Here is a 17,295-nt window from a genome sequence, read left to right as displayed (position 1 = left end):
TAAATAAAAAATTCCAAGTTTAATTCTCTCTTGAATGACTGTTCATTCCAGTTTGTCGTGGGAACCGCATTCGCTTACCCATAAAAGAGAAATCAAGGGGTGGAGATGTGGCTTTGGGAGGATGAAGTACTGAGGGCTGTGCTCACCCAGCAGCCCAAGGTTGGGAGTCTCAGATGCAGTGAGGTAGAGGCTCACAATGGAGGCAGCTCCTCAGGCAGTGCCTCACAGCCCGCGTTGTCCCCACCACCCGGTGCTGTGCACAGATGGCTGTGTCTGGGGGTTGTGCACATCCCTAGAGCCCTGTCTGCTCCTTGATCCACGTCCGCAGTGCTGTCAGCCGGCTGTAGACTCCAGGCTTGTTTCTCTGTGCACAGCCATCACCCCAGCTCACAACGCCAGCCAGGAACATCCGCCCGCTGTCCTCCACGCTGACCAGGGGTCCTCCCGAGTCTCCCTGCACAAAAACAAACCATACCATAAATACATAAATACTAAACCATTAAAAAAAGTTTTTAAGTAAATCATAAAATTGGCATGAAATAATTCGATTAATTAAAAGTCCTACAATTTCCTGTTCAATCCAATTTACAAAACCAGTCCCCAACCGAACCAAAAGCAATCAAAATGCCAGAATAAAAACAGCTAAACAAATCTAAACGAGCGGCCTGTCTCACTAAGCCTCTCGTTAACAGCGAGCAGGCAGAGTGCAGCTGCACTGCTCTCCGACCTGGTGGTCCATTTATGAGACCGCAGCATGCATCAATAAATACAATTTGCTGCTGCCATGCATTCTAGTTCGTCCATGCGAACCCAGAAGGATCCACATAGACGCGTAGCATATTATTAAGTGTGCCAGAATAAAAAGCGCTGAGCAAAGAGCTGGTCTGGCTAACTGATGTTCCTGCTAACAGCAATAAAGCGGAGCGCTCGCCTACCTGGCACGCGTCCACGCCGCCCGTCAGGACCCCCACACACATCATGCGCTGCGTCAGCTGGTCGGTCAGCAGCTGGTTGCAGATAGTCTGATTGATAACCCGGATTTCTGCTTTCTGCAAGATGGTGGATCCACTGCCTGTAAGGACCAGAAAAAGCGTAAGCACAAAGTCAGTTTAGCAGCAGTCCCCTCCCCTGTACAGTCTCATATCTGTATGCTTCATTCACGCCTCTGGCTCCTAACAAGTGACCAATTAATTATCAGCTAAGTCCCCACTGCAACAACTGCCTTTTCCCTTGAGCTCTGGGACCTCAACTGTGTGCAGTCCCAAGGGAATCGCATCTGACTCTGGTCTCCCAGCAAACTGAGTCACTCCAGTGCTCACCTCCTTCCACAGTCGCTCCCCATCCGGTCACCCACAGATCTTTGCCCACGGGGAAGTTGTGCGTGGAATCGGGCAGGCAGATGGGCTGGACAACAGAGGAGAAGGTGACAGGGTTCTGCAGCTCCATCACAGCAATATCGTAGTCGTAGGTGTAGTCATTGAAGTAGGGGTGGGAGATGATGCGCTTGATTTGCCTCGTTTGCACGTTGGCGTCGTTGCGTTTGCTCTGGTTGGTCAGGCCCAGGTAGGCTGTCCACAGGCTGGCATCTGAGTACCTGCAGGAGTCACAGTACAGGAGCTGTGAGGTCCTGCTGTGCAGAGCCAGCAGACATCCCACCTCACAAACTGAGCCTGCTATCTTCAAAAGTTTCCTTGACAAGTGCCTCTACAAATCCTTCTGCTTATTCAGAGAAGCAAGTGGCTGAAAAGGGAAGTGCCAGTGTCTGGGCGACCTGTCAGCCCAAATCCCACCACCTATCAATCACTGCAGTGCCTGCAAACACAATGTGGAACTGATGTGGCACCTCAACAAGTAAACAGTGTACTCCAACTGTCTGCTTCCACTTCACTACAAGATTCTCCCCCAAATCCATCTGTCTGTGACAGTGCTAAACCAGGCAGCCCTGAGATCTGTTGCACAAAGTGTCCCTGGCAGAAGTAGCGCCCTGGCTCCCACCTACCTGATGCCTTGAATCTGCAGGAAGCAATGTGCTGCTGACACCAGCCAGGTCTCCGAGATGAGTGAGGCTCCGCAGACGTGGCCCTGACTCTTGGCATGGAGGCTGACCTGCCATGGCCACTCTCCCACATCTGAGTTCTGCCCACCAACGATCCGTGATTTCCTAATGTAGGAGCGGGTCCCGCAGTCTGGGATGAGGAAGGAGAAGGGACACTTAGATACTCCCACCACCACCCTTTTCCTTTCTCCAGAACAGCACAAGTGCTCCCTCCCACACCACGGATGGCTGACGCTATCAGCTTAGCAGCATAAAAACAAATCTGCTACACTCACTGGCCAAATCAGCAAATGTGCAGACAAACACCTGCATTCTCTGTGTAAACCCTCTGGAAACATCTTGGACAATGCAGGCACTTGGCACACTGCTAAAGAACACAGCTAATTCCAGATCCAAGCTGCTGCCCAGGGGTTCTCTCTACCACACATGTTGGTTTAAGTGGCCCAGCCCAGAACCCCACGTATTCCCTTTGCTGGGGTACTCACTGCAGTTGTCCTCATCAGAATTGTCTTCGCAGTCATTCTGCCCATCACACTCTGGGTTCTGCTTGCTGATGCAGAGCCCATTGCGGCACTTGTATGTGTACTGTTTGCAGGCAACTGTTGACTGGGTTGCTGCAGGAAGATCAAAGGGAGAAGGGTTAGTCCCAGCGCTGGGGAAATTCTGCTGATCAGGAGCCCCTCCCCATTTCTGCCCACCCCAGGACATTGCCACTGCGTGCAGAAATGCACTCCAGGCTGCCCAGCCACGAGAACATCCATAAGAGGCTGCATGTCAAAGGAGGTCCCCACCACAGCCCATCCTTGCCTTTGCTGCAGGTGCCCTCGTCGCTCCCATCTCCGCAGTCGTCCTTGCCATCACACTTCTGTGTGCTGAGGATGCACTTCCCATTGCTGCACTTGAAGCTGTTGTTTGCACAACCTGAGGAGAGAGCAGCTCCTGAGAAACAGCAAAGCACTCACGGTCCCAGAAAATCTGCATGGCTGCATCCATCTCCCTCTCCTCCAACATAGGTAAAGCCTCTGCAGCTACAAACACCGGTGCTTCCACCACCACCCCTTCACCTTTTTCAAGCCCTCAGCCCATCCTGCCCACAGCACAAGTTACTCACTGCACTGCAACTCATCACTGTTGTCACCGCAGTCATTCACGTTGTCACAAAGCCAGAACTTGGGCTTGCACCAGCCATTCTGGCACTTGAACTGCTGGTCAGTACAGGCTGAGAAAGAAGAGAGAGAAATCAGGGGACAGATCTGCAATTTACCCATGGGGTCACCAGCAACACACCTGGCATCACAGGAAAATCTGGGTGGTTCCCAAGTGGGAACTCAAGCACACAGAAACAAGCACACCAGAAAACATCACAACAGCTTGTGAGCAGGCACAGGCACATAACCATACATGCACTTGACCTACACCATGGTATTTCTACTGCTCCAGAAACAAAACTATTTGGGGAGCTGCGATGTCAGAGGCAGGTGGGTTGGATACTCACATAACCCCATCCTCAATGAAGCAGGACACCCAAAGGAAAGACATTGCCACCACCGGTGGGAAAGCACCTGGGATACCCAAACCACAGGGGTGTCCCCACGTGGCAGCTATGCCAGCAGCACATTTCTCCTTCAGAAAACAGCCCCATGCCTCAGGACAAGATCCCAAACCAGGGAATCCCGTCCCTTCTAATTAACTTCAAACAACAGGAACAATAACACATATTAGATAGCGCTGTGAATGCAAGAGGAAAAACTTCTGCATACAGAACAATATCCATGCATCACACGGGTGTTCCATATGTACTCTGCAACTCCTGCCCAGTTCTGTAACCGAACTGAGGCTCACTGCCAGAACAAACCCAGCACAGCACCCTCAGGCACCCTGCAGTGGTGCACCTTTCCATAAAGAGCCAAAAGGAAGGAAGGAAGGAAAGAAGGAAGGAAAGCAGGAAGGAAGGAAGGGCACTTACTGCAGGACCGCTCATCACTGCCATCAACGCAGTCCAACCACCCGTCGCAGCGCATGCTTTTCTCAATGCAGCGCCCGGTGTTGCAGGCAAACTTGCCAGGGCAGGCTGGGAGGGAGGAGAAGCAAAACAACACGTGAGCCCCTCTGCGGTACTTCCCAGTGCTCTGAGCTTCCTCCTTGCAGCATCTAACGTAAAAAACAGCTTTTCCTCAGAACAGAGGACTACAAGGAGATCTGCAGGGAAACAAGACATGCTCCTATCCCCACAAAAACATGCTTCTCAATTTACAGGGAGATAGAAGAAGCGTAGAACAGGTAGAGCCTCCAGTTATTTATCCTGCAGAACACCTCCAGTTCCCACCCATGGCCTCCAGGCTTCAACTCACGGTCGCTGGAGTCGTAGGACAGGTATTCTGCAGAGAAACCAGTGTCCGTGTAGGAACGGTCTGAGTGGAACTGCACTGCTATCTTGTTGGTGCTGCTGGCCACCACAAACTGGGAACGTTCCCCACAGTACCTGATGGGAGAAAATGAACACCAACGGAGTGCTACAGATCAACACTGAGGAGCCCTTCTTACATCCCTGATTTCCCCATCACCACAAAGGGTGACTTCACGTGAGCAGACAGCCAAGGAGGTCAGAATTGAGCACGAGTTGCTGGATCTCAATGCCAGCACACAAGAGCTGAGTTTTGTTGTAGTTGGCAGAAGGTTGGAGCCAGCTGCAAGCAACACCAAACTGTGGCCCTAAAGACAATCAGGCACAAGTTTAGCCAGATCCCTGATGACAAGCTGATCATTGTCTCTCTGGTCTCAGATCCATCAAGTGCTGCCTCTAAAGCCCCAGGATCCCTTCCCATAGTGGGTCAGTAGGAAATTGCTTCACAAGGAAGAACAGGAACTAGCCAGGGCCACAGATACAGATTCTGATTTTGAAACCCTCTCTCCTCAAAGGGTCAGCCCTCTTGCCCAAAATGTTGTGAAACAACACTGCTTGCTTCCCCTGTGCAGTACCACACTGTGTTTTTAGTCCAGCTTCCATTAGGTTGTGTAAGAGTTAACAGTACATTTAAAAGCAAATGCATCAGAGAAGGGGATGCAATCGGCCTAACAATGGAGAAATACTCATCCAAGCAAAATCACACCAGCTGTTGCCTCATGGACCTGCCTTTCTGCACGAAATGCATGGAAGGTGATGCTCCACAGCCTGCCTTTGTTTTTTTTTCAGCTGCAGCATGCAACAAACCCTTTGTCTGATGTTCAGAACAAGGAGTGTGGGTGGATCTGCTTTCACCACTGCCATCGAGCTATGAGGTCAGACCTGAGCACTACCTTGCCTCAGCACATCCCAGAGAGCACAGCACCTTGCTCCCACAGCAAGTTTAAGGAAAGTACAGAATGCCATAGAACTGAACACAGCCTCCTTACTTGAAGGGCCAAAGCCACAGTCAGACAGACTGCCCAAAACCTACCTCGTGTTGTTGATCTGCACATAGTCCTTGGTACAGGAGCTGACTGGGACCCCGGGCTCCAGCACAAAGAACATATTGAAACGCACCTTCACATTCTTTTTAGAGGGAACCTGCAAGAGGAAAGAGTCAGAGGCATGCTTCTTTTCTGAAGCAATAAATATGGGAATGAGTTACATGGGAAAATGTTTGAGACAAGGATAGATAACTGAAAAAGGAAAGAAGACAAGCAGAAAAAGAAATACCTCCCCCAAAAGCCACTACTGCTCACCTTGTCATTTAGACAGCCACTTGGCTTGCTGACCCTAGGATTTCACATTAAAGCAGCACACAGAAGGCGGCTGAGGCCAGACCTTTGTCAACTGTGTCCACTTCCCCAGGGCAAAAGATAGACCCTACCAGCAGTTTTACCAGCAAGTGACAGCTCTGCCCCAAAGCCCAGATCAAGTGCACTGTGCAAAGCTATCGCTTCTGGGGGCTACAATAAGTGTCACACAAGGTCCAGACTTCCCTCAGCCTCTTCTGCCTTTGACATTAGTCCTAAAACCTCTTCTAGCCATCTCAGACTCTAAACCTCTAGGCAGTGCCTTCTGTAAACTCATTTGCAGTCCGTCCCATATAGGCAGGTTATTTGACACCATATTTAAGGCTAAGAGGAGAATGTGTCTTACCTCTATGTTCCAGACACAGTCCGTGGCTGGTGGGTAGTGTGCTGGGTAATAGGGAGTGGTGAAAGTGCCACTCTCTCCTCTTAGAGTTCCACCACACACTGGAAGAGAAGCAGGAAGATGAATGCAGGTTAGAGATTCAGAGAGATGTGGCTTTCCCAAGACATAAGTGGCTACTGGCTGAGGCAGGAAAGGAGAGAAATGCATCAGCCTTTAACACATTTAAGTTAATCTCTGGCAGAAATCAGCTCCTGCTCCAAGGCTTCAAGAGAACTCAGGAAATCAATAGGTACTTCCTGCATACATCCATCTGCACGCCCAGTCCTAATTCTTATTTTCCTCTCCTCAGGGAACATCATTACAGCAGCCAAGAGCTGTAGGCAAGACAAGCTCAAAGAGCTAAGACCTTGCTTCCACAGCTCCCAGCCCTGGAAAAATGCCTGGCAAACTGACCACAGCCACAGCTGCACTTCCTTCTTCAGCTGCTTGTGGTAGGGAGAGGTGGGGAAAACTGGGCCAAGGTCTATGCTTACCTTTCATCTTCGGGAGCTGGAAGAATTCAGCCTTAAAGCCAGGGAATCTCCCCTCCTTGTTGGTAATCAACGTGACGAGCATAACGTTCTGGGAGGACAGGAAGGTCAGGTTGTACGAAGGAGCATAGTTCCCACAGAGCCTACAAGGGAAGGAACAGAATCTGTTGGGCAGCTGCACAGTGAGCCTCAAGTAGCACAGATCAGCTCTGATCAGGGACACGAGCTCCACCACCAGGACTTCTGTGCAGCTCAGGATCAGCCTGCCACCTCCCACGAGGACTCAGTGCCACACACAAAGCCAAAGCAGAGCCAACACGAACCCCTCTCCCCACCCCAAAGAGAAGGAGCAGCAAACCCTGGGGACGCTCACCTCACCAAAGCATGGGGCTCCACAGGGCTCAGAGAGTTGTACACCTTGATGTAGTCACTGCTGTCTGTGCACTGCTCCAAGTCCAGTGTCTTGAAGGTCAGGCTGATGATGGAGTTGGCATCTGCCCTCAGTGCCCAGTAGCAGCGTGCATTGTTAGGGTACGGGCTGTGGGGGAACCCCGGCGTGGTGAAACTGGTGATCTCCCCTTCCTTGGCATGGAGGGCGAAAAGGCAACTATCTGCCCAGGAGAACAGCAAAGAGTTATCAGGGCAAATGAGGAGGAGGAGGAGAGATCTTTCTTGTGGGTGCAGGTTATACAGAGGACATGTGTTGGAGGTTTGCCTTCCTGCAGAAAGGCACTGTGGAAGGACAGACCAGGCCATCCACCACTGCTGGGTAACAGCAAGTTTGGCCAACCCCAAACCAGCTCCAAGCAACACACGGAGATCTGCCTCAGGCAAAGCACCTCCCTTCAGGCCCTTCCTCACCCCAAAAGGGAAACTGTCACCCTGCAGACACCCAGGGATGCACAGAGGCTATTACACTGAGACTGAAGAAGAACTGTACTTACTGTCCCGAGGATTCTGAGCGATGCTGGGGTCGGCAGCTGCAGAAAGAAACAGAGGTGCTATCACCCTTTGAGCTGTGAAAAGTCTCTTCACACAAAGCTGAAGAGGTTGCTAGGGTTTGCACCGATGTGGCTTGTGCTTACCCTTCAAGCAGCCCCTGCAGCCAAGGGCACCCGAAGGAGGGGTACAGCTGGCAGCTAAATGCTCCAGTGAAACAGCAGGGCCTCCCCTTTCCTCCCCAGTCCCACACAGTAACACAACACTCACGGAAAGCGATGACTGACTCCACCTTCAGCGTGGGGTTTCGCAGCCGTGGGTTCAGCCTCTGGACCAAATTCTGCTTGTCTGCCATGGCCCTTTCAAGATTCTCCTCGCGGTACTTGGGGACGATGAACTCTGACAAGTAGTAGGCAATGACACTGCCTTCGCTGTGAGGGAGGGTGATTATGGGGTGAGGGCAAGGACAGCAAAGACAGACATGGGAGGGCTGACGTATCAAAAGAGAAGGGGCCAGACAAATGATAAGCTGTTGTTGGAGGATGACCACAGGAAAGGGATAGCCTCAATAACAAGCTGAGCAAACTGAAGTCCAGCAAAGGCCCCAGTCAGTCTGTGAAGACCCTTTCCAGGCTGCCAGACACCAGCTGCTGTGTTTTATAGGGCTTACTGCACCAAGACATCTCCCTCGGCACATGATGAGACAGATTGGAGAAAACAATATTCTGGCTCAGCACAATGCTTGTGAGGTTGCTTTTCACTGCTCAACCTTTACCACCTCACTTGGGGTGACTACTGAGGTACCTCCATCAACAGCAGCCCAGCAAAGAGGGTCTTACGGCCAATGTGACACCCCAGAACTCCCGATCTCAGCTCAGATAGCATCTCCTAACACTCACCTGAACGCAGTTATTATTGTCTCCTTATGGTAAGGGCCAATATCTGGATGACTCCTGTAGATATCCTCTACCTAAGAGGAGTTTAAAGAAGAATGATCAGCACATCTTAAAGTGAGGAGAGCAGAAAGGACAATGACAGATAGAGCTTCAAGCCTCTGGAGGAAAATCAGGACACATACCCAGCATCCCAGGAGTGCAGGAATCTGCAGGGGCCAAAGAGTGGAAGAAGGAGAGCTGAAAGAAGGAGACAAGTGTCCAGACTCCTGCAGCCAGCTCCTGCCTCAGCCCCAGCCCCAAAGCTTGCTCAGCTGTAGAGCTGCTTTTCCTCTCTGACCCTACATGCCAGACCTGGGTAACCTGCCAGTCCTGGGATTTGCCTAGGCAACCCCACATGGCACACTGGGCCACAGGGCAGGGAGACACCGTGGCAGCGGGCTGGAGCTGTGATAGCAAGATCCATTTAAAAGTGAGTCACGCGACTTGTGATGAGCAAGAAGAGTTGAGAGAAGTGAGAAAGCTCCAAGGTCCAAGTAGGATCTCTACGGCCACAGAACAAAAATAAAAACTCAGCAGTAGGGATCCAAGAAAACGCTTACCGTGCTCTTCACCTTCTTAGCCAGCATGATGAAGTCTGGAGAACTGGAGTTCTCATAGGCATCGATGAATTCCCAGTTCAGAACTCGCAGGTGGCCATTGAAGACTTTCCGCACAGGCGCGTTCCTGTCTGGAAGGTAACATTTCACAGGGAAAGGCAGTCAGGGCAGGGACTGTGGCACAGCTGATCTCCAGTGATGGGGGAGAAAAGGGCTCTCTGCTTTCTGGAGCCTCTGGCTGCTACTGCACTTAATAGAAAGGTCATACGTGAGCAACACTCGGTAATGATGAAGCTCTTCCAAATCCACAATAGCAGGGTTATGTTCCCAGTGCATGCCACCACCCCACATTAGCTTAACATCACACTCACATTTGAAGTGCCAAACCAGGAGGCCAGTGACAAGGGAGATGAGCAGAAAAGCAATGATCAGAATGGTCACAACTACCCTTCGCTTCGGGCCACGCTTCTCCATCTTCTTGGTGTTCATGGCAGGGAGGAACTCCACCCCTTCCTCCAGGTTGTTCATGTCCTGTATGGGAAGAGAGGGCAGGACAATGGAAAGGTCAGTCCCCGAGATTGGTTTGGAGAGATCCAACTGCAAAGCAGTCAGGCACCCGCAGACACAGAGCAGAGCCTTTGGGCATCACTGAGAGCACAACAGACACCTCAGTGCCAGCAGTCCCACAGCCACCCCCAAGCAGGATCCTGCACAGACAGCAGTGCTAACATTTGCCTCCTCCTCGCGCCCCAAAAGGAAGTGGATGCTTCCTTCTGGGCCTAACCCAAGCTGATCAGTTTGAGCCCACACACAGCCCACGGCCGTGGCAGGTCACAAACCCAGAACCTCAAGGTAAGTGAAAAAGCAGACAGAAAATCACCTCTCCACAACACCTGCTATGAGACAGGTGTGCCACCCCACAGCACACAGCAGGCTATAAACAGTGCTGTGTGCCTGAAACAGAAGGCAAACTACTTCCTCCCTGTACATTCACACCACGCCGTGCGTTTGCTGGGCCAACACAACACTCCTACATTCCTGCTTGGATCTCTCACTCAGAACAAATGACTTACAGAAGCAATAGCACACAAGGATGAACACCAAACAAACCCCCCCCCGCCAGCAGCCAGCCCGCCTCTCGGGACCAAACGTGCTGGCAGACATCAGCAGGTCTCACCCAGGAGTGAGGAATGGCATCAGCAGCACTCAGCCATCACCGCCCTGCGCTGGGCTGGGCCACCGAGGGGAAGGGCTCTGTCACAGCACGCAGCCCTGCATCAGCTCTGCACGCACAGGATGAAAGCACGGGGCAGGAACCAGTGTCAGTGAGCCCTTGCTGCCTGGAGTTTCACTTTCTTGCCCCAGCTCCTCGCCCTGCCCACATACCTGCAGCTGCCCAGGCTTCAGCCAGGGAGGGAATCAGAGCGGTGCGTTCCATCCTCCAGCTGGGGCAAACTGGAGAGAGAAAACCCACCTCCCATCCCCATGCTCTGCTGATGAGACAAGCTCGCCCTGTGTGCCCGCTCAGTGTACAGAGAGGAGGAGGGATGACTTCACGCTCTCCTTACGAAAGCTGGAGGGTGTAGCCGAGAGCCAGGGCACACACCAGGAATTTGGAAATGTCCTCCAGAGGGAGGGCATGCCTTGTGCCCCCGGCATGGGGAGAGCTTGTGCAGCTGAGGGCAGCTCTAGCTGTGCACGGAGGAAGCTCAGCACGTCCTCTCCTCCAGCTCCGGCTGACAGCAAGGACACAACAACCCAAAATGCTGACCAGCACAAATCTGCTGCTTTCAAATGCATTGCTGTGCTCTGGAAGGGGGTAACATTCCAGCCAGCAGGATGCTGGGTCAGATGCTGCTTGCCCTCTCAGTGTCAGAGCTCAGAAACGTCACCAACTGCTCAAAGACAAATGTCACAAACTCCAACGACTCAGGAAAAATGACAGCATGGGGTAGGAAGCCTTCATTTAATTGTGCTATCTATTATTGGCAAAAACAAATCAAAGTGAGCCGCATCATCTCTGAGGTGTCAGACTGTTTCTGTCATCAACATCCAGCCACTGCCCGCAGAAAGAGAAGGCTCAGAAGGGCACAAGGACCATCCCACTGCGACTGCTCTGCTGCTGGCTTAGCTTCCACCATCACACAGAACTTGAAAATGCAAATCAAGTGAACTTTGTACGAGAAAACACACAAAGAGAACCTGAATACAAGTATACGCCTCAAATCAAGAAACTCTTCAATCAAAATCAAGATTCTGTGCCTGATGCACCATCTTTGCACACTCAAACCACGCCACTTGGCTCCCATCAGTTCCCAAAGCAAACAAATCCCCCAAACCTTCTGCTCGGGAGTCTTCTATCACAGCTCACATAAAGGACACATAAAGGGAAGAACCCAACCACAAACCTCATCAGCATCTCCCCTTCCCCACTGCTTGCAGAGCCAACCCTTCCCAGGTCCTGGCCTCCAGGATTTCCAATATGCTGCTGTTATTAGCAAAAGGAAAGTATTTAATTCACTTCTAACATCTGCAGGAGCCCATGGCAAGAGAACAATCTCCAGGGCTTTAATGATGTTCACCTGGCAGCAGCTTTCCTGGGCTTATCCCAGTGTCCAGGGATAAAGAGGTTTCTGTCCCTACTCTCTCCTTTAAGGTCTCATCCTCTCCCATGCTCACATCTCACAAGCCCCATTGTTTCCCAGCCTCCTCTGACATGGTGAAGATGCTCTGAAAACCTGTTGCATACTGCAGGTTGGGCAAGTGATTCCTGAGAAGTACCTTGTCAATACAAAGGATCTGAAGCATTCCCCAAGCACCACGGGAATGTACCAGACCATGCCAGAAGATTTCAGACAAGGCTCTGTCCCAACCTCTGAATAATCTTTCCTGCCCACACTCAGCACCCATTTGACCTTAGTACCAGACACATCCGTGTCCAAACAGCACAGTTCAGCCACTGCTCCACACTCAGTGTGCTACACATCCTCAGTGTGCTGCCCCTCCTGCCTGTCGGGGAAAAGCAGCTCCTCTCCACTGCTCCTCAGTGCCCCTCAGCCAGGCAGAAACCAGATGGAACCAAAAGCAAGAAAGAGCCAAAAGATCGCAGTAAAATCAAGAGAAAGATGACCATTTTTTAAATCTCCTTTAGCTGACTGTTGCTGTGCATTTTCCTCACCCAGACCAAACATTCCCTTCACCACAACAGCATCTGCAGATGTAAATCAGAGAGGATGCCAACGCATGTCCCGCTCTCACCTTGCTCATGATTCCCCAAGAGACACTCGCCAGCACAAAGCGATCCGAGGTCTGACTCTCTCACCCCTCACAAGGAAATGACTTCTCTAAACCTTAACAGAAAACCTTCCTTGATATTCTCCCCGCGTTAGTCACAGGTTCAGTTACTTCCTCTTGCTCCTCCTCACTCAGCCCTTGCTGGCTGCAGGGCTCTCCGGTAGGCACGGAGGTTTCTGACTGGTGCTGCTGCCATGCAGTGTCCTGGGAGGAAAGTCACGTGTGCCAAGCGAGTGAAAGGGCCAGAAAGATGTGTGTCACTGCTGAGGAGGCAGGACAGGCACACAGGAGCAGCTTACCCTGAGCTGTAACCACCAGGGCACAGAGGGAAGTGTGCTTTCTCCGCAGCTTACTTCTGAAAAGCCTCCAGGTGACAAGAAGGAGCCTCTTGTGCATATGGTAAAGAGTCGGGAAGTCAGTGTTTAATAATCCGAGTCCTTTCCTGATGTGGAAGAGCAAGCAACAGCCCAAACTGCCCCCCAAAAAAAGAAGACCAAAAAGCCCTCAACCAACCAGCAGGTGAGCCTTCAGCTGTTCATTTAGTGGTCAGACTGCTGGGCTGCAGCGTGGGGAACTGCAGCGTCCTGTGCCACCCTCAGCATGTCCCACTCACCTCCGCAAAGCCTTGATTTCTCAGCAAAACAGACCAAGGACTGGGACTCCTGCACTCAGCACCTGTTTTCAGAGGGTGCCTCACTTCTCCCACACCTCAGTTTCTCCTGGAACGCAGACGGTGAGGAGGATGAGGAGAGGAGTGTGCACAGAGATGTAAACTGAGACCTCCTGCATGCAGCTCCCCAGTGACATCCAGTATGTAAGCAAACCTTCCCACTCCTCAGTAAAACAGCTACGTAATTTATTTTTAGACAGCAACCGTAATCGGCCTGACTGGACAAACCAGAAGATGCAGAAGTGACTAATTCTGTTAGCAGGAAATGCAGCAAGCACAGAGGGAGGGTGGGAACTGCCACAGCAGAGTCTGGATGGGAGATGACTTACTGGAAAGCAGAGATTCTCCTGCAGCAGGGACTCCCAGCAAGGTCAGGAGGTGACCAGCAAGAGGATTTCTGGGATGTTTACAGAGGGCTGGCCAATGTGGGATTCATTACCCTTCCTGGCTGGTTTCAGGCTTGCCTGGCAGTGCCAGCAGGGCAGCTCGGCACGGCCCACACACCAACAGCCCCCTCTGCTCTGCACCCCTCCCAGGCACGTCCTCTGACCTGGTGTCCCATGTCTGCCTCACTGGACTCTGCCCCACACAGCTACTGGGCTCTTGGCCATGAGTTTCACCTGTCTCTTATCATCAGCAGTTAATTTGTTTGCCCAGCACAACACAGATATGGGATTCAACTGCTTCCCTCGACTGCTACCACATTCCAGTCCCATCTCCTCTGCCACAGATCCACACAGAAGCGAACAGCAGCTTTGTGACCAACAGCATCACCCAGCTCTGCTGGCAGCTGCGTGGCTCTGCACAGCCCCTTTCCTTCCCTCTGCTCCAGGTCTGCACTACGGCTCCCTGTCTGACACCAATGCACACAGCCAAGAGATGCAGTGCAAAGTCAGAGAGGACCTGGGGGAGGTCTCCTGAGATGAAGGAGAGACATCAGACCATTACCTGATCCTTGCCAAGTAATCACACCCTTCGGATCCCAGCCTGTGTATCCAAGAGGCAGTTCTCACCTCCCCTTTTCCAGCCACACCCGCTCAATAAAATCTAAAACAATTATCACATGAGCAGTGTGCAGATCTGGAAATGAGAGGGATGGCAGCCATCAGCCACCTCATCAGCCAGCTCTGGCTGCAGGCAGCAGGGCAGGCTCACGGCCTGGGACAGCCTGGCCTTGGAGATGAGTGGAGTGGGCTCACAGATCTCCCACAGTTGCACAGGGAGGCTGCCTGCCTCCAAATAACACACACTGCATCACATCCAGCTGCTTTGCTGCAGCAAAGCTTCTCCTTCTGAAGTGGGTACAAAAGCCTCACGTGCCTGAGCAAAGCGAGGACACCATCACATCCCACACCTTACTCTCACTACACGTCTTCAAAATATATTTATTTTCTCAAGACTGAGACTTGATGGGGGTGCAGAAAGGGAAGTTGCTGCTCAAGTGGTGTTTTATTACCAACTGCATTCCTTGGGCCTGGCAGAGGAAGAGAAACGAGCATTTCAGAGGAGCAGTTCAGATCCCAGAGACCTTCCAAGGGTTTACTGTACATTAGGCTTGTGCACTGCTGTGCAGAAAGAGCGCAGAAAATCGTTCTTTCAAAACCCAAAGTTTTCCAGATGATACTTAAAGACCAAAACAGTTTTATGGTGCTGGTACATGAGGAAACAACTTGTTTCACATCAAAAAATACCCCTAAAAGCTACTTGAGAGCATGTGCACAGTGTGCAACTCACTTCACCCACGTAGCTCAAGTGCAGCTACACCAACTTGAGACCAACACCAACACCTGCTGAAAACCTCAGTACTGCACCAGAAAAAAACTTACAAGGATAATTTTCACACAAATTCTTGATAAGAACGGCATGGAAATGGCAAACATAAGAGTTAAGTTTCATTAAGGGATGTCCACATTGCGTTACCCCGGTATTGGCAGTAAAGCACTGTCGAAACTTTATCAGTGTTTTATTTTCCTCCAGTAGTTCCTTATTAAGGGTAATTGCACTGTAAAACGATGGCATCTGAACCAAGAAGGGAATAAGGGACAGAATCCTCCAGACTGTCCAACTTCCAGGCAGAGAGGACAAGTTTAACAGGGAAAGATACCTGTCATACACCAATTCCAAACAGAGGTCTTTATAGCATTCAATTATCTTGTGACCATCCTGAGTCACAGAGAAACCGAATTCCCTTGGGTTAATTACAGAAGAAACTAAGTTAATGTTTGCTCAGGACAGCACAGGCCTGGCATCAGCCTTATCAGCACAGCTGTGTCATGCAACACACAGCTCATAGGAGTGACCACATCTATTTGTGTTTCTGTTGTAGCAGATTTTTTTCATATAAGATTGAGAGGTGGGAATTAAAGTCGCCTCAGAGGCCTGACATATAGCTGTGATTCTTGAAATTCCTCCCCGATTTCCAAAGCCCAGAAGAGAAGCGTGCCACAGATGCAAATAGCTTATTTAGAACTTGCCTGGTGCAGAGTAGTGCCTGAACAACAAAAAACAGCTGTGCTCCAGACCTCAGTGAAGCATCCTAAGCTCATCATTACGTTTCGCCCACACTCTTTACTGGCTCTTCCAGTCTCGAGGTGGACTTGGGCCAAGATATTTCAATACTTGGGGTCAACAGCAGGGGAAATACCAGAATCTCCGACCAAGCAAAGCCTTCTATCAGCAAATCCACTCTTACTCAGCCGCTGCAGTAGCTGTTCTCTTCTCTGTGTGAGCTCATTGCCCAGATATCACAGCACACCTTCTGTAAGGTGAGACTGCACGGCCTTTGGTTGGAAATGGTGTGCTCTCCCCGAGCAAGGTGAGAACCTTTGGTCCCATACATTCCCCAGTCTGGCCCTCAATACCGCTCTCCCTGTTCCCTCAATAGTTTTACAGTGATCTTTTGTTTACAGAGCAAAGGTCCTCCGCACTCTCGATCAACCTCAGCCTCTCTCTCACCGTGCCTTCCTTATCCGTCTTTGCCTTTGGCAAGAAGAGCAGCAGAACTGGCCCAAGCAGCAGCTCACCCAGCAGCCACTGGCACTGCCTGAGAGAAAAGCTCTGCACCTTTCTAAGGACGAGGATTAGCTTCCCCATGCACTGCACCCACGGGCTGTAAATCTCACAGCAGGAAGCACAGTCATTGCAAAACACTCCCATCTGCTCCACCGCCATGTTTCCAGGTCCACCAAGCCCAACAGCAGTTGAACGACCAGAAACAAACTCCACAAAGTGTTCATCTGCAAGGACAGACCTACCAGAGCACATCAGCTCTTCTTGTGCTCAGACCCCAGGGAAGGACGTGCCACGTCCCCGATCCTGGCAGCTCAGCGCAGTGTGACAGAGGTGGTTTGAGCATCCAGCCGTGACGTGAAGATGTACGAAACCCACAGCTGCCATACGATCATTCAGGTTGGAAAAAACTTCTCAGATCCCCAGACTCAGCTCCACCCCCACTGCCCACATCCCTCAGTGCCGCATCCCACGGCTCTGAACACCCCCAGGGATGGTGACCCCCCGTGCAGCTGTGCAGTGCATTGGAGAAGAAGTTGTTCCTAACATCCAACCCGCGCTTCCCCTGGCGCAGCCTGCGGCCATCACCCTGGTCCCATTACAGCAGCAGGCTGTGAGGATCCCTAACGTCCTTTTTCCTGGAGAACAACCGGCACTTGGCACAAGGGTGACACAGGACCTCACCCATCACACTGCAGACGACTCTCCCTGTGCCGGGCTGCACGCAGGGCTGGAAGCAGGGAGACCAGTTTCTCCTGCTGCGGGCCAGCTTCCTCCTCAGCGCTCCGGCGACCCGCCGTCAGATGACAACCAGCAGCAGCCCAGGCTCCCAACAGCAGGGGAGCGAGAAAAGCGCAGCTCACTGTCAGCTGAACTGAACGAGCTGTGGGTGCAGAGCGCCGGGCACGCTGCTTAAGCACGCAGGTAACTCCCGGTTAACGAGCAACGCTGCTCGGCAACCCGAACCCAGCAACGCACCGCGGCGCATTTAAGTGAAATCGCGAGCGGCCGTCACTGATTCAACCTCAGCACCGCGAATCACGAAGCGGAGGGCATCTCCGGCCTTCCTCTGTTCCCCCATCCCGCGGTTGGGGCTCACGCTCACCTGGAGCCGTGCCGTGTACTTCATGCCGCCGCCGGGCGCCTCGGGGCCGCGCTCCATGCCCAGCGCCGCCGGCTCAGGCCGCCATGGCGCGGCGCGCC

The 17,295-nt window shown here is 51.9% G+C and overlaps 1 protein-coding gene across 7 annotated transcripts in view; it reads right to left on the bottom strand.

The window, feature by feature from the left end:
- The window catches only part of ST14 (suppression of tumorigenicity 14), a 20,969-nt gene continuing 3,674 nt past the window's right edge, over positions 1-17,295 (bottom strand). For 2 of the 7 annotated variants that reach the window (XM_031556862.1, XM_019622964.1), the window contains exons 2-19: positions 9,491-9,650; positions 9,123-9,250; positions 8,527-8,597; positions 7,898-8,058; positions 7,633-7,668; positions 7,062-7,299; positions 6,692-6,831; positions 6,162-6,259; positions 5,494-5,603; positions 4,408-4,538; positions 4,023-4,127; positions 3,168-3,275; positions 2,864-2,977; positions 2,542-2,670; positions 2,000-2,186; positions 1,320-1,594; positions 936-1,072; positions 1-454 (exon numbers count right to left, since the gene is read on the bottom strand). In XM_031556862.1, coding sequence (XP_031412722.1) covers positions 293-454; positions 936-1,072; positions 1,320-1,594; positions 2,000-2,186; positions 2,542-2,670; positions 2,864-2,977; positions 3,168-3,275; positions 4,023-4,127; positions 4,408-4,538; positions 5,494-5,603; positions 6,162-6,259; positions 6,692-6,831; positions 7,062-7,299; positions 7,633-7,668; positions 7,898-8,058; positions 8,527-8,597; positions 9,123-9,250; positions 9,491-9,647 — 2,487 coding nt within the window. In that variant the 5' untranslated portion in view covers positions 9,648-9,650 and the 3' untranslated portion in view covers positions 1-292. Of the gene's footprint in view, positions 455-935; positions 1,073-1,319; positions 1,595-1,999; positions 2,187-2,541; positions 2,671-2,863; positions 2,978-3,167; positions 3,276-4,022; positions 4,128-4,407; positions 4,539-5,493; positions 5,604-6,161; positions 6,260-6,691; positions 6,832-7,061; positions 7,300-7,632; positions 7,669-7,897; positions 8,059-8,526; positions 8,598-9,122; positions 9,251-9,490; positions 9,651-12,377; positions 12,518-12,712; positions 12,830-13,026; positions 13,150-13,412; positions 13,554-17,197; positions 17,290-17,295 lie in introns of those variants that run through there. The other 5 variants (XM_010723607.2, XM_010723611.3, XM_010723610.3 and 2 more) reach the window with 5 other exon arrangements.

Source organism: Meleagris gallopavo, chromosome 26, assembly GCF_000146605.3.
Source record: "Meleagris gallopavo isolate NT-WF06-2002-E0010 breed Aviagen turkey brand Nicholas breeding stock chromosome 26, Turkey_5.1, whole genome shotgun sequence".
Taxonomy (NCBI): Eukaryota; Metazoa; Chordata; class Aves; order Galliformes; family Phasianidae; genus Meleagris; species Meleagris gallopavo.
Note: the sequence above shows the minus strand (reverse complement) of the source record. Positions and strands in the feature narration are given on the sequence as shown.